Source organism: Gymnoscopelus microlampas, assembly GCF_963454915.1.
Source record: "Gymnoscopelus microlampas genome assembly, chromosome: 5".
NCBI lineage: Eukaryota > Metazoa > Chordata > Actinopteri > Myctophiformes > Myctophidae > Gymnoscopelus > Gymnoscopelus microlampas.
Window position 1 is genome coordinate 18,701,257 of NC_139942.1, and position 16,868 is coordinate 18,718,124.

The window sequence follows — 16,868 nt, forward strand, 5'->3', positions numbered from 1 at the left end:
AGTCACTTTGCATGGTGAAAAAAAACAAGACTTTTGTAGGCAAAATAATACAATAAACTGGCTGGCTTAAGTGAGTCTGAAGAGGTGGGCTTTGATGATGGTTTTGAAGGATGAGAGGGTGGTGGCATTCTCTGCAGAAAATTCTGCGTGGAGAACCCTTAATGGGACGTCAGATTTATGAACGGATGTCCACTGCCCAGTGGTAGAAAAAGTACTCAAATATTTTACTTAAGTAAAAGTATCAATACTGCAATGTAGAAGTACTCAGTTACAAGTGAAAGTCCGGAATTCAAAACTGTATTTGAGTAAAAGTACAAAAGTATTGGTTTCAAAATGTACTTGAAGTACCAAAAGTAGAAAGTTCTCATTATGCAGAAAGTCCCATTTCACAAATTTTCAAATGTATAAAAAACGTTTGAAAATAGCAGATCTACAAGTTCACAATGCGTCGCATAGAAAAGCCTGCAGTAGAAAGCCTGCAGTTTCCATTAGCTTGGATTCCCCATAGATGTCACAGGAAGGCGAGTTTCTGAACTGTCCACAGCCCTCCTCTGAGACACATGACACATGTGCAGCCCTATGAATAGCAGTATGAACTTAAAAAAAAGTCATTTATCCTTTTTTTTAAGTGAGTCATGTTCACACTGGGTGTGATTTTTATATACTTGGACAGATTTTTTTAAGAATGGCTAGTCAAAAACCACATCCACATGAAATGACCAGGAGAAGGTCCGTTTTGATTGTGCCATTACTCTCTGGCTGCCTCCTATATTCAAGAAAATGTTTATTTTAAAAGGAGCCTTGTGTGAACACAGCCTTGAGGCACCAGCAAAACACCCCCCCCCCATATACTTAGGCTTATCATCCTCCCCGCCCGGCTTCCCTACCCCCGTACACGGGTCAATATGTTCGTACACATTGTACAGACACTAGTGTACATTTTAATCGATCTTGACATTACTTTTGAGCCTATGCATATCAATTGTCCATAGTGTGACCTGCAGTGTAGGTTTTAAGCGACGTGCGTGTGACGTCTTTAAAATAGCGTCCCACCGGAGATAGATTCAACAATGCAACACCGACAACGAGGTACAGCTTGTAAGGACTGTGCAATCGTGAGCAACACAGCTAAACATGTAGGTAGCGCCCACAATAAATGTGCCAAAATCCCAAAATTTGCTTCTGTTGATAATCGCTCTCGTTTTGAGTGACCTGCCAGTCTCTCAGGTGCCAGTCACATGTGAGTGACTGGCACCTGAGCATGTCCTGCAACTTTGTTTGTGTATGCTCCAAGCAGCAGCACTGCCCCCATGGAAAGATGGCACGTTTGTCGCGCAAACATTACAATTGGGCAAGTGGAAGCTGGTGTTCCGTTACACAGAGTGGCAGCATTAATTGGTTTCAGCCCTGGTACCATTTCCAAACTTAGGACCAAGTTCTGTGAGACTGGCGAAGTCAAAGGAAGACAACACTCCAAGAAGAGTTCATCAACTTTGCTTCATTGAGGAACCATAGGCTTTCTTCCAGAGATTTACAGGCAAGATTTGCACAACGGTACCAAAGCCAGATGTCAAAGTTGCAGGACCCATGCTCAGGTGCCAGTCACACATCTGCTGGCAAATCAGGGCACAAATTTTGGCATTTCTTTTGGAGGCGCTACCCACACGTTTGGCTGTGTTGCTCAGTCCACGATTGTACGATCCTTACGAGTTATACCTCCTTGTAGAGGTGACGAATCAATGATAAAAATGATATCAAATACTATACCAATTGGTATTATTGAAGGGGAGAAATAATCGACTGAAGTTAAGTTTCAGAACGTTTTGTGGGCAGTTTAGATTAACATTGGCCCGGAAGGCTGGCGTAGTGGTCCGGGCACCTAGCCTAAAAATGGAACATCGTGGGCCCGGATCTAGACATGGGCCCGAAATAGGTACTAAATTAAAACCATAGAAGTAGTTCAGTTCCTTGTAGTTAATGAACAATCTGGAAAGCTCACATGATGGACAGGATTTCTCTGCAGTATTCTTAAAAATGGTTGAATACACTCTGGCACTCATGACATTAACAAAAACATCCAACACAATGCAAAATACGCATCTCACAATATCCTAAATGAAATAATTGACAGACTGGCTAAATTGGTATTAAATAAGGTAAAAAAAAAATATCAAGAAATGTTTATATTAAAAGGAGCCTTGTGTGAACACAGCCTTGAGGCACCAGCAAAACACCCCCCATATACTTAGGCTTATCATCCTCCCCGCCCGGCTTCCCTACCCCCGTACACGGGTCAATATGTTCGTACACATTGTACAGACACTAGTGTACATTTTAATCGATCTTGACATTACTTTTGACAAGCTAAACACACCCCCAAACACCCCCCCCCCCCCCATTATACTAAGGCTTATAATTCACTTGTGCGTCAGACAGTCTGTCACTGAGTTGCAGTGTGTAGTTTACAAGTGGATCTTTGAGCAAATGAATGTCAGTCACAGTCACTTAGTGTACATTTGAATCGATCTTAACATTACTTTTATTCTACTACTGGACGTGTCTGTTTTTTCGAGATGGCCGTCAACGTCCCGGGAGTAGTTGCTATGGTGGTATTCTACCTGCTCGTTCTAGGGACAGGTATCTGGGCCTCGCTCAAGTCCAGGAAGGCAGAGAAGAGAAGTGGGGACATTAACCGCACAGAGACCATCCTCCTGGCCAACAGGAACATCAGTCTCGTAGTGGGGATATTCACCATGACTGGTAGGGCTGGGCGATGTGACTTTAAATCAAATTCAGGATTATTTCAAACTTTTGCAGATGTACATAACATATCTACAAGCTTACAACGCGTCACGATGTGATGCATTATGAGCTTGTAGATCTGTTATTTACACTATTTGTGTACACCACCATTGTTGAACAAAGTATAACACATGGGTAAGTGGTTAATAAGATTAATCAATTTAGTCCATTGTAAAAAATCTATTAATTTTTTTCCTGTCGATTCATTGATATACATGAGAAAAGTCTGATATTTTTCTAAATATCGGTTTCGATATATTTTCAGTTAATTGCCCAGTTCTAATGACAAGTGAGCTGTCTGTGTGTCCATTTCAAAAGATAGACAGACATGTCAGTAATCTTTTGCTACAATCCTAATATTTGCTAGAGAAAGCCTAACTCTTTAAACTATTATGGACAAGAACATTATTTCCTGGATCATCGGTTCTCAACACATCAGTATAGCCTGCTCTTCTAAAGTTGTTCATTGCATGCTGTCTTGTCACAGAAACTCTAAACCCATTTTGGGGTTATTATGACCCACGGTCAAACTTGTAACTCCTGTTAATCTAGCTTTTATTTTTGTTTGTCAATGTGGTGTTGAAAAGGGTATGATTTCCCTAGATAGTGTATCATCCACCCCTTCCACCTTTGTTACTGGATTTGTTTATTCAAATGTTCATCGTGTTTGATCAAGGTGTTTGGTTAAAGTTTAACTTGTTTAGTTTAACTTGATTGATAGTTTGACTTGATTGGTCTTGAATGATTTGGTCTATGTCTAACTTATTTGTTCTAAATAACAAATGTAGAATATCCAGTTAATACCTGTCATTTAGTTGAACCTGTCTCAAAAGACAGGATTTAGTATTAGTTTAATTATCAAAGCAGAAAATAAATGCATTACTTGAACAATTGTGCACTGTAATCCTATAGAACCTATAGAATGTAATTGTCACAGATCTTTAGGTTAGTGAATCTTCTGCTCACCCCAGAGCAGAATGTTTTTTAATTAAGTGTCATTAGGAGTTACACAATTATAAATTAGAAAATAAACCAATATATACAATCAATACAATGCAACAATCCACAATAATTAGGACAATAATAAATACGATTTCCCTTTTCTCCAATAGGGGGTAACATTGATTCCAATTTTACAGTGATTATGCAGTGATTATTCAATTTCTATTGCATAATCACTGTTATCCATAGGTCAACTTGTTTATTAATCCCCTAGCCACATTGCTTGGAGGAGGTTTCATTGTTGGAGTGGGAGAGATGGTTTATACCCCAAACCTGGGCCTGGTCTGGGCTATCGTCATCCCTGTTGGCCATTCAGCGTCCTTCATAATATGTAAGACTAAATCATACAATAGTAGCGCTTGCCAAAAATGACAGTTATTTTATAAAAAAATTCATGTGACAAAGAATAAATTACAGTAATGCTCATGTATGCATATGGTACAGACCATTCCTGCAGTGGTCCTATAACAACCAGAGTTCGCTGCATCTATCTGAATATCTATTTGTGTTCTGTTGCTAAGGTGGACTGTTCTTTGCCCAGCCAATGAGAGAAAGAAAATATGTGACCATGATGGACCCATTTGAGATCAAGTATGGAAAAGTATCGAGTGTGTTTCTGTCCCTGGCCTCACTTGTATCGGAAACCATCTGGGTGACTGCAACGTTGATTGGCTTAGGTACAGTGTGCACGCAAACACAAACAAATGCATGTTATTGTGTTGTAATACGTACGTACAATAAGAAGACCAGTGAGGAGTGAGTTTCCCTGGGTAGGAATAACATGTAGAGGAATACCGCTGAACAGGCGCCCTGACCAAACTGTAGGAGTTGCTAGTTCAGGGTCGGAAATCATACAATATAGGCAGCATTTTATATATTTCTTTAGTTGAGCTTACAGTAGAAGTGGCCCCCACCCCATCCTCCTGCTTTCAGATATGGTCCAGGGTCTGTGTTGGAGGACAAGATAAGTACCCCCACCCCCCTTGTAGGTAGTCATATCACACACAACTACACGTTTCTCGATCCCCAGATTCTATGTTCCTTTCTCAAGGTCAGACCCCACATTATACTCTGATCAGAAGGCCATAAGACACAATACAATTAGAGATGCTGTGTGTGTGTGTGTGTGTGTGTGTGTGTGTGTGTGTGTGTGTGTGTGTGTGTGTGTGTGTGTGTGTGTGTGTGTGTGTGTGTGTGTGTGTGTGTGTGTGTGTGTGTGTGTGTGTGTGCGTGTGTTAGGTGCAACCATGAACGTGATCCTGGATGTGCCATACACTATGAGTATCTGGATCTCCGCTGCAGTGGCCATTTTCTACACTCTACTTGGAGGTTTATACTCTGTGGCCTATACTGATGTCATCCAGCTCACTCTCATCTTCATCAGCCTGGTAGGCACACCAGACTATTTGCTATTATGATGTGCAGCATTCAGCAATGATGTCACCAGTAAAACTGAAAAAGGGGTCCTGGTGATTTCTGAGGGTTGAACTCAAGAGGTGAAAGACTCACACACCACAAACAAAATAAGGATGACTCCTTAGACAGAAATGTAGAAAAACAAAAACAATCTTAATTTTTTGTACATGCTCAACCCGCTTAAAGGACGACGTCACCCATTTTCAACCTATCATATATAATTGGTCTTCACTAATACTCATGATAAAATGGTGCCATTTTTTCTACTCGGTCTGTACCTCATAGGAGGGCAGTGGATACTTCAGAAACCTGCCTAGTGACATCATCGTTAGGCAGGTTTTGTTTTTTTTCCAAACAAGATTTCATTTTTTTTATTTAAATTTGTATTAACGCAAGAACAATTGCTTCCATTATAGCATGCTAACTTTCCAATTGATTATATTCATTTTATATGGTGATTGCATGCTATTTGAAATCTGTAAAGGTTGTTACACACCGGCGAATATAGCGAATATACGCAAAATTCGGACTCGTTCCAAATAATTAAAAGACGCTTTTTCGCTTCGCTTTTTCGCTTTTTCGCTCCATGTACGGAGCCATTGACTTTATAAGGTTTAAAAAAAAACGCATTATTCGCACGAAAAAATCGCCCCGGTGTGTAAGGACCTTAAAAGCAAATCTCTCATATGAAAGGAAGCTATGATAATTAAAGGGGGTGAAATTGAAATTTGTCCCCCACTCTGATCATTTCTTTGCCCCTACCTCCCAAACGCAAGGTCGCACAAGTATGACAGTGGACCTGGGAGCTGCAAGTGTATCGTTGCTTCAATTAGCACCAAACTTGGCACTAATTGGAGGCCGGGTGGGGTAGGTTTTTCACTCGCGCCCAAACGGTTGGCCGTCGGCTTTAGCCACCAGCTAGCATGCAGCTTGCGTTTTAACATGATCCTCGTGAAGATGCTTATAGCTTCCTCCGTAGCTGGTCAAACAAACAAAAAAATACGATACCCTGACTTAATAGTTATTTTGCAGCTGGTTATTCCTCAATCCTCAATATGGAGCTCAAACATCAGCACATAGTGTTATAACAAGCACCATGTTTCCACAGTGGCTGTGTGCCCCCTTTGCTCTGATGAATCCCTCCTCTTCTGACATCACAAAAACAGCCTTCAACCACACCGTTGGTGCCTCCTGGGTTGGGACAGTGGATGCGGACAGAGCAGGGAGGTGGATCGACAACTTTCTGCTCATGGTTCGGCTCATGATTTTGCTCTTATTTGTATATACAGTATGGTCTAGGTCTAACCTTATCACTAGACTCATATACTCATCAAGCAATGAGACATAGGATTGTATCTTGAAGGTTACTGGTCTGAATCCTCCAGTTCAGTTGGGATAAATCTGGACAAGGAAAGAGAATGAAGTAAGCCCCTTGCTTCCCAACTATTGTTGAGCAATGCTCTTAACAACCAAATCTGTCCAGATTTGGTTGTGGTTGTATTGGGGAGTCACATTTAACTCCTTCAAGGAACGCCCTTCATTTCCATTGTCCAGAATATCTTACAATGTCACTATGGCCCTTCAATAATTTGAAACATTGACACGTGGCATCAATATGATGTGTGGCAACAGTTTGGAAAGATTGTACTGTCAATTTGCCATCACAGCGTGTTTACTGTGATTTCCTCTCTTTCCAAGGCTTTTGGGAACCTAGCTTTTCCACACTTCCACCAAAGGACCCTGTCTGCCTCTTCTAAGGCAAACGCCAGGATCATGTGTCTTGCAGCAGCCGTTATTATTCTGATATTTGCAGTCCCTCCTATACTGATGGGGGCGGTGGCTACATCAACAGGTATTGATTGAATACATTTGAAAAACACTGTCAAAATGTCAAAGACCAACACAAACAGATAGGCAGGCAGGTTTATATGAACACTGTTTATAGCTATGTATTTTGAAATAATATAGTTGAGTTAGCAGAGGTTATTGACAGATTGACAGTACTTCTCTCTCGCTGTGAAATGTTTTAGGCTACACTGGCCACCCATCAATGATAGCGACTAACAGACATTAGTGATTGCAGGTTTGTAACATTGGCAGATTACTGCATGCATGGCCATAGAAGAGTAGTTTTCTTGTAGCATTAGCTTAGGTCACGTATATCTGGATCGACTTACCTGTTTTTGTGCACCTTCTTCAAATGTCGATTGAAGTTCTAAGTAGTTGCAATTCCATCGGTAATTCCAGCACTGCATGCCTTGCATACTGCGATTCTCGTATGGTTGCATTCCACCTCCTAACCTTTAAAACAGATCAATATAATTTAATGGCTTCCAGCTTCCGGCTTCTGTTTGGTAACACGTGAAGCACAGGCGCTGTCACTGACGGCCGGGATTTTTGACAAATAACATTAATAGTTGATGGGACACTTTTTAAACATTTTAATATTTGGGCTTGCTGTAAAGCATTAAGGGACTTGAAAATACTTGAATTATCAAGTCAAGAGGCCTCAAGTCAAGTCAAGTCACAAGTCTTTGGCATTCAAGTCCAAGTCAAGTCCGAGTCTATTTTTGATTTGATCAAGCAAGTCTAAAGTCATCAAAATCGGGACTCGAGTCCAAGTCGAGGCTTGAGTCCAAGTCCCCACCTCTGTGGGTTAGGGTCAAGTGTTTCAAGTCAGAGGAAGTACCAACAACACACTGTAAATACATCAAGGGTAATAATCATGTTAGACATAATTACACTGTTTTGTTGTATAATCACTGTTCATAAGTCAATAAACATATTAATACACCCGATTAAGACCTTTCTTAAAGGCATGTGTTACTCTCTGAACCTCTCCCTGTATGTTCGTCAGACTGGAACCTGACCTCATATGGTTCTCCGTCCCCGTTTGAGCGCGGGGAGGCGAGTCTGGTCATACCCGTCACCCTTCTGCATCTCACCCCGCCCTTCATCTCCTTCATTGGAATCGGAGCGGTGGCTGCTGCGGTGATGTCCTCCGTGGACTCCTTGATGCTGTCGGCAGCCTCCATCTTCACCTCCAATATCTACAAGGTCATCCTGAGGCCCCAGGTGAGAAGAACCGGAAGCATATTTAGTCAATCAATCAATCACTAGCAATCACTAGCATTCCTTATAAATTTGGCTTGTTGCTAGGTGCGTATTTATAGATGCTTATTATCAAAATGTATGTTGTTCACAGATGCTATGTACCAAATTATTTTCTTCCACACAGGCTACCAAGGATCTTTGTACAATACATACAGTAGACAAGACAAAAGTTCTGACTTCATCTTAAATGGGCAACTTCTCTTATATTTCCTGTGCATCCTATAATCCTGTTGTGAAGGATGTGTGACAGATTAAGCTCTCAAGAGGACTCATCACTCATCTCATCCTCACAATAGAATGATAGGATTAACATTAAATATGGGAGGAGTGGCCTTTTAAAAGTGTGTCACTCTCTCCAGACTTTTGTTTCTGACCATTAGGTATTTGTTGACACCTCATGTATATCTCCAGCCTAATTTTACCTACTTCTTCCCGTAGGCATCACAGAGGGAGTTCCAGTGGGTGGTCCGTGTCTCTGTGGTGTTGGTGGGTGTGGCTGGCACTTCCCTCACAGTGCTGGACAATAGCATCATGGTGTTCTGGTTCCTGGGGTCGGAGGTGAGCTACATCATTGTGCTCCCTCAACTGGTCGCTGTGCTTTTCTTCAGCATCTCCAACGGTTACGGGGCTATTATGGGCTGCCTGGTCGGGTTGCTGCTGAGAGTGCTGTGCGGAGAACCCGTGCTGGGGCTTCCGACTGTCCTCTGCCTCCCAGCGTGCACCGTAGAGGATGGTGTTCATGTCCAGATTGCCCCCGCCAAGACCATCTGCATGTTCATTGCCCTGGCCAGCATCTTGTTGTTCTCTTACCTGGCTTCGCTGCTCTTCAACAAAGGCGCAGTTCCTGAGAAGTGGGACGTGTTCAAAGTGAAAGCCTCGCGGCCACCGCAGACACCCACAGGTGGTGGCACCAAAGAAGAAGGAGAGACCTTGCAAATCCAAAATGAGAAAGGCCCTGATCGATTGACGAAGTGTTGAACACCAACTGTATATTTTTTTTTAGTTAGGTACTGGGTGACTGTGTGAAGAACACATTTTGAAAGGAAATATTGTTTAAATTTGGCAAAATTGTTAGTTTTTTGTTTGTTTTTTATTTTGTGTACATTAACATAATATGTTTTATTTCTTTTAATATGCCTTTTTATGGCTTACAGTAAAGTACACAAACATACCTTTCCGTACATATAAAATGTATACTGAATTAAAAGATTGAACTTGAAAAATGTGCTTCTTGCAGCACAGGTCTCCGCCAGGTTCACTGTTTTAACCCTATGTAAATTATGCCACTGCTGTAAAGCATCCCAGCCCAAACATTAATGTAACTAATAATTGGGACCCGGAAATGACCGTAACAATCATAACACGGGAGCAAAAATATAAAAAAATAAAATAAAATAAAAACTTTTTTTTTGGGTGGCCCACCGGCCCAGCGGGCATATGCACGGTATGCCAAATGGCCAGTCCGCCCCTGACCGTAGGCCTAAAATGCAAGTAATACAATACTGTACACACGTCGTACATCTGGGGATCCATACTGCCACTTAACAGTGTGCTGTGTGTGTTTCTTTCAGTGGTGGAAAGTAACAAAGTACATTTACTTACGTACAATTTTGTATTTGTACTGAAGTACAAAGTATTTCCAATGTCCAATACTTTTACTTTTACTCCACTACATTTATTTGAAAACCTTTAGTTACAGTACTAGTTACTTTGTAGATTTTGATTATTATTACAAAACCTTCATTAACCACTTCAGCTCTGTATACCCATGCCATTTGAAAATAGCCGATCTACAAGCTCACAATGCATCGTGAGCTTGTAGTTCTAATGGCCCATTAATGGTTTGAGTGTGGACTAGCTGGATCTCTGCCCTCACACCCTCCTCTCCAGCATCGGGGTGTTGATCTCTGCAGTGTTGCTAGCTCCGCTGTGCGTCTACGTACAGTACTGTAGGTGGTGTGTCTATTTCCCCTCCTACAGCTTCGCCTTGGCCTTGGCGCTCACACAGCCAAGGTTTGCTCGTCACGATGCCATCAGCTCCTGGTGACAGACTTCAGACTCATCGTTCTCCCTCTGACCATGTCTCTGACCCGTAGATAGAGGCCTCCGTAGAAGTGAGGTCCATGTTTTAGCTGTGGTCTGCCCATGTGACATCAAGTGCCATGGAAACTATTAATGTAACAATGTATCTTGTGTGGGTTTGGTCAGGGGAGGAAAGAAATGAAAAAATGGAAGGACACTGGCATCAGCAACGCCCATGTAAGGTGGACTACCAACCTCCCACGCATTCCCACGAGATTAGGCCATAATGCACCGTTGTCTGCCCATCCAGGGCCAAGTGTCATTCTGCTATTCCACTTTGAAGGAACGCAAGCGTTTCTGCGACTGCGATTAACCCTAACTGCAAGAGCAACAAATAATGGCAGAGGTAATACCCTTTTTCCCCCACATATTATCCTAATTTTGAATTGATATACTAGTAGTGTGCGCGTGCGTGTGCGTGTGCGTGTGCGTGTATGTGTGTGTGTGTGTGTACAAGCAAGCTCACAATGCGCATTGTAAGCTTGTAGATCTGCAATTTTCAAATGGCTGTATTTATAGGGCTGAAGTGGTTAGTGTGTTTTGTACTAATAATCAAAATCTACAAAGTAACTAGTAACTAAAGTTTTCATATCATTGTAGTGGAGTAAAATAACAATGTTTTCCTCCTGAGATGTAGTGGGGTAGAAGTAAAAGTATTGAACATTGTAAACACTGAAGAAAGTTAAGTACTTAAGTACAGTACTTGAGTACATGTACTTAGTTACTTTACACCAATGGACAGAGCACAGTGGTGGACAAAGAACTCAACCCGTAGAGTCAAAGTATAGATACTCCTCAAATATTACAAGTTGAAAAAGTGATGTGTCAAATTTTTACTTGAAAGATAAAGTACTGGAGTATCAAATGTGTACTTAAACGTTGTTTAAAAAAGTACTTAAGTATTGAAGTCTCTTTAAATCAATGCATTGCTGTATTAAAATGTTGACAAAAGCACACTATTTGTCTTTAAAATAGTGTTTGTTTATATGGGATCTCCCATTAGTCTAAACCAGTGGTTCTCAACCAGTGGTCCGGGGACCAACCGTGGTCCTTGAGGATGTTCCAGGTGGTCCCCAGCTAAATGATGGAAGAGTTGGTAACCAAATAGACCCTTATAGATCTTTAACTATTGAGAGTGTAAAATGAAACCAAATGGACCCTTACGGATCTTTTTTAAACCAAATTTATTTCAATTCAAAAGTGGGGGGAGCACATTCCAGTATGTAATGGCTCTGTACATTATTGTTTTTTTTAAACAAAGTGCATTGGTTCAGGGTAAAGGTAAGGTAAAGTGACAGCTATTATAACCATTTCTACCTATGTTTAAATATAGTGAAAGTCATCGTATGTATACGTACAGATACCGTTACTCACAAAAATGTACTTCAATCAGTACAGGACTAAAGTAAATGCACTTTGTTACTGCACCGCTGACAGAGACGAAAAAGAATGTGGGTGTGTTTTTATGTGTGTGTGTGTGTGTGTGTGTGTGTGTGTGTGTGTGTGTGTGTGTGTGTGTGTGTGTGTGTGTGTGTGTGTGTGTGTGTGTGTGTGTGTGTGTGTGTGTGTGTGTGTGTGTGTGTGTGTGGGTGTATGTACAGATGCCCAGTGAAGGCCATCTGTTCAGTCACAGCATGGCTCAGTGCCACATGCATTCCTACAACTCAGCATCCATGAGTCAAGAGCTGAGATCTGCTGCAGGCTGTGAGTAACACACACACACACACACACACACACACACACACACACACACACACACACACACACACACACACACACACACACACACACACACACACACACACACACACACACACACACACACACACACACAGTAGTGTTATCAAGTAGGGCATACATTTACGAAAAAACACATGTTAAAATATGGAGATAAGAGGTTTCTGCCTGACAGCAATTTCATTCACAGCTACAATAAACCAGTAAACCTAAGCGTCCTCCTCATATATGGAAGTGAAGCACAAAACAAGGATGGACTACAAGACGTACAACTCTAACAGAGATGACAGATAAAATGCCATCAACATAATAGTAGCTAACAGTGTCAGGGTCATTAAGAAGATTAAGACTATTTTGTTAAATATCTTTCTTCTCATGCCACGCAGCTGGCTCTCCACCTTCTCTCCTTTTATCTATTGCATTGACCGAAACGTCACTGGAAAAAAACTCCTGTTTAGCCTACATTCTTTGGATTGTTACAAAATAAGAACATTTTTTTGATAGTGCCTAAATTTCTACTTACAACCACGAAAAGCAACCAAGTTTGCACCAAAGTTATGTATGGCCTATTTCTCTGCTCTATTGTAATGTTTTATTTGTCCAAAACCAAAGACCACACATAGTAGGGCAGACATGTTTGTTTTGGGCAATGTTAAGTCAACCTGGTTTATACCCCTCAAAGATGTCCGCTGCTACCAAAAGACACTTGTTGACGCCCCCTTCAGGATTTTTGGCACGCTCTATTCACCTGTTTCCTAGGCTTGTGTTTTCCACTTCCTGTCGAATTTCATTGGATATCATTAGTCATCTGACCGGTTTCATTGTATTTCATTGGATCAAAAGACAGGAAGTTGAACACAGTGAAAAGCCTAGGAAACAGGTGAATACCAGACAGTGTTCCAGACACAAATGTCACTTAGAACCATATGAAGTAGTGCCCCTGAACCCCAACAATCGTCCAGCCGCAAACGATCAGCTTTCAATCTTTCAGTTACAATCAGGTGAGTTCCATCAGTTAATGATTGTCTCTTCTCCTTCTAGATCTCCCTGTGTTTAAAGACGAGGTTTCCCCTAAACAGCAGGAGAGTAGCCCCAGTCTGATGCAGGTGAAACTAGAACCTCTGGAGATTAAAGAGGAACAGGAGGACAGGAGTTCCAGTCTCGTCCATTTGAAACCTCTCCAGATTAAAGAAGTGTGGAGCGAGTCCCCTGTGGTCCAGGTAAAACTAGAACCTCTGCAGATTAAAGAAGAACAGCAGGAGAGCCCCAGTGAGGTCCAAGATGGACCAGAGCCTCCACAGACTAAAGTGGAACGGGAGGAGGAGCTACTGCAAAGACCAGAGGAGGCTGATGGGTCAACGTTGACAGTTCAAAGTGAAGAGGATGTTACAGAGCCTGTAGCCAGCACCTCAACTGAACACATGAAATCACAAGCTGATGTCGAGGACTGTGGAACTTCACAGCCAACTAGAGATGACCAGCTCTTCTCTTCACACTGCTCTGAATCTGACTCTGAAGACAGAGATGAGAGGACTTCACCCTGTTCTGAATCTGACATTGAAGACAGTGACTCGGAGGAGACCAGGGAAGGTCAGTCAGCTTTAAACAAACTGAAGGCATGCAAGACACTAAATGTGGCAGGACGACGATTGTCTTTGAGCAACAAGCTGAAATCATCAAAACAAACTCCATCCATAAAAAGTCACAGAGGGAGTTATCTGAAACGACACATGAAGACTGATACAGGTAAAGAAAAGAAAATAGAAATGTTTACCCTACAGTTTGTAAAATAAGCTTCACTCAAAAGGCTCATCTGAAGATGCACATGAACAAAGTCCATGGATGAGGACTCATACAGGGGAATTAAACACATTGTTTGTAGTTTATGGCAAATGCTTTGGTCAAAATGCAACACTTAATTAATCCAAACAGGTGGATTCACACAACACAGAAATCTGTTATTTGCTTAATTTTCATGCAACAAAAACTGGGTGTGATCTTTTGAGGGTTGAGGTGGACCAGAACATAAAATAAACAGTGAGAATGAGGAGTTATATTCAGTGCTGCATCCCTGTCTGAAACTGTTGATCAATGTCATGACTTGATGTCAATGTCATGAGTTATGATTGTATCCACCTCTTTTCTCTTCCCCCCCCCACCCCCCCCCCCCTCTCTCTCTCTCTCTCTCTCTCTCTCTCTCTCTCTCTCTCTCTCTCTCTCTCTCTCTCTCTCTCTCTCTCTCTGACAAACCAGCATCTTACAGTCGACAACAGTTTACCGAGACCTTAACTCAACCGGGGGACGGGCAAGTAAAAACACATCAGCCAACTTGCACAAGAAAGAAAACTCAAAAATGTAAACACCTTGACAAGAGTTGTGACAATCAGTCAGGTCACCTGAAGACACACCAGCGTCTCCACACGGGAGAAAAACCTTTCCACTGTAATAAGTGTAACAAGAGTTTCAGTCAGTCAGGTAACCTGAAGACACACCTGCATACCCACACCGGAGAAAAACCTTTCCGTTGTAATAAGTGTAACAAGAGTTTCAGTCAGCCAGGTGATCTGAAGAAACACCAGCGTCTCCACACCGGAGAAAAACCTTACCACTGTAATAAGTGTAACAAGAGTTTCAGTCTGTCAGGTAACCTGAAGAGACACCTGCATACCCACACCGGAGAAAAACCTTTCCACTGTAATAAGTGTAACAAGGGGTTCAGTGAGTCAGGTCACCTGAAGACACACATGCGTGTACACACCGGAGAAAAACCTTTCCACTGTAATAAATGTGACAAGAGTTTCAGTCAGTCAGGTACTCTGAAGACACACCTGCATACCCACACCAGAGAAAAACCTTTCCACTGTAATAAGTGTAACAAGGGGTTCAGTAAGTCAAGTCACCTGAAGACACACATGCGTGTACACAGCAGAGAAAAACCTTTCCACTGTAATAAATGTGACAAGAGTTTCAGTCAGTCAGGTACTCTGAAGACACACCTGCATACCCACACCGGAGAAAAACCTTTCCACTGTAATAAGTGTAGCAAGGGGTTCAGTAAGTCAAGTCACCTGAAGACACACATGCGTGTACACACCGGAGAAAAACCTTTCCACTGTAATAAGTGTAACAAGAGTTTCAGTCAGTCAAGTGATCTGAAGACACACATGCGTGTACACACCGGAGAAAAACCTTTCCACTGTAATAAATGTGACAAGAGTTTCAGGCAGTCAGGTACTCTGAAGACACACCTGCATACCCACACCGGAGAAAAACCTTTCCACTGTAATAAGTGTAACAAGGGGTTCAGTGAGTCAGGTCACCTGAAGACACACATGCGTGTACACACCGGAGAAAAACCTTTCCACTGTAATAAATGTGACAAGAGTTTCAGTCAGTCAGGTTCTCTGAAGACACACCTGCATACCCACACCGGAGAAAAACCTTTCCACTGTAATAAGTGTAACAAGGGGTTCAGTAAGTCAAGTCACCTGAAGACACACATGCGTGTACACAGCAGAGAAAAACCTTTCCACTGTAATAAATGGGACAAGAGTTTCAGTCAGTCAGGTACTCTGAAGACACAGCTGCATACCCACACCGGAGAAAAACCTTTCCACTGTAATACGTGTAACAAGGTGTTCAGTAAGTCAAGTCACCTGAAGACACACATGCGTGTACACACCGGAGAAAAACCTTTCCACTGTAATAAGTGTAACAAGAGTTTCTGTCAGTCAAGTGATCTGAAGACGCACATGCGTGTACACACCGGAGAAAAACCTTTCCACTGTAATAAGTGTAACAAGAGTTTCAGTCAGTCAAGTCACCTGAAGACACACATGCGTGTACACACCGGAGAAAAACCTTTCCACTGTAATAAATGTGACAAGAGTTTCAGGCAGTCAGGTACTCTGAAGACACACCTGCATACCCACACCAGAGAAAAACCTTTCCACTGTAATAAGTGTAACAAGGGGTTCAGTAAGTCAAGTCACCTGAAGACACACATGCGTGTACACAGCAGAGAAAAACCTTTCCACTGTAATAAATGTGACAAGAGTTTCAGTCAGTCAGGTACTCTGAAGACACACCTGCATACCCACACCGGAGAAAAACCTTTCCACTGTAATAAGTGTAGCAAGGGGTTCAGTGTGTCGTGTAATCTGAAGAAACACCAGCGTACGGCCGCACACCATGGGAAAAACCCACCCAAACATCGTGAGAATTAACCAGCTGTATGTTGGTAGGGAGGTGGTTATTCAAGCAACATATGGATATGAATTCTACTTATAAAATTTAAAGAAACAGATTGTGTAAATATTGTGAATTGACTTTTGAAAGTGATTTGACGGCACCACTGACGTAAAGGTTCAGGCCAAGCCGGGCCGGTCGCTCCAACAAACATAATTGTTCGTTGGAGCGAACCTTTTGGTGGTTGGGAAGCCAGCAAGAGAGAGTGTCCTTATCACTGCATTAGAGGTGCCTGTTCAGTGGGGAGGGGAACTTTGGAACATAGCGTGAACCACCATGGTCAGTAAAGACTAGCCTGTTAAACCCTCCCTCCGGAAATCTCATTTCCATTTGATTTCAGGAGTGAGTCTGGCCTGATTGCCCATTGTGGGGGTTTCTAGTGGAATTACCAACCAACCGAGCCTATCAGCGTCGTCGCTCATCGTTCTGTGATTGACAGCGACAAATGGCCAATCAGGTGGCGAGTA

At 42.2% G+C, this 16,868-nt stretch overlaps 1 protein-coding gene across 1 annotated transcript; it reads left to right on the forward strand.

Annotated features, from left to right (window-relative positions):
• Positions 1 to 2,573: 2,573 nt before the first annotated feature.
• LOC311044977 (high-affinity choline transporter 1-like) lies at positions 2,574 to 10,381 on the forward strand (the record flags this gene model as incomplete). Its single annotated transcript, XM_084056785.1, has 9 exons — positions 2,574 to 2,760; positions 4,019 to 4,135; positions 4,326 to 4,395; positions 5,087 to 5,192; positions 6,329 to 6,472; positions 6,919 to 7,072; positions 8,078 to 8,295; positions 8,773 to 9,305; positions 10,225 to 10,381. The coding sequence occupies 9 exons, from the start codon at positions 2,574 to 2,576 to the stop codon at positions 10,379 to 10,381; spliced, it is 1,686 nt and encodes a 561-aa protein (XP_083912911.1).
• Positions 10,382 to 16,868: the final 6,487 nt, after the last annotated feature.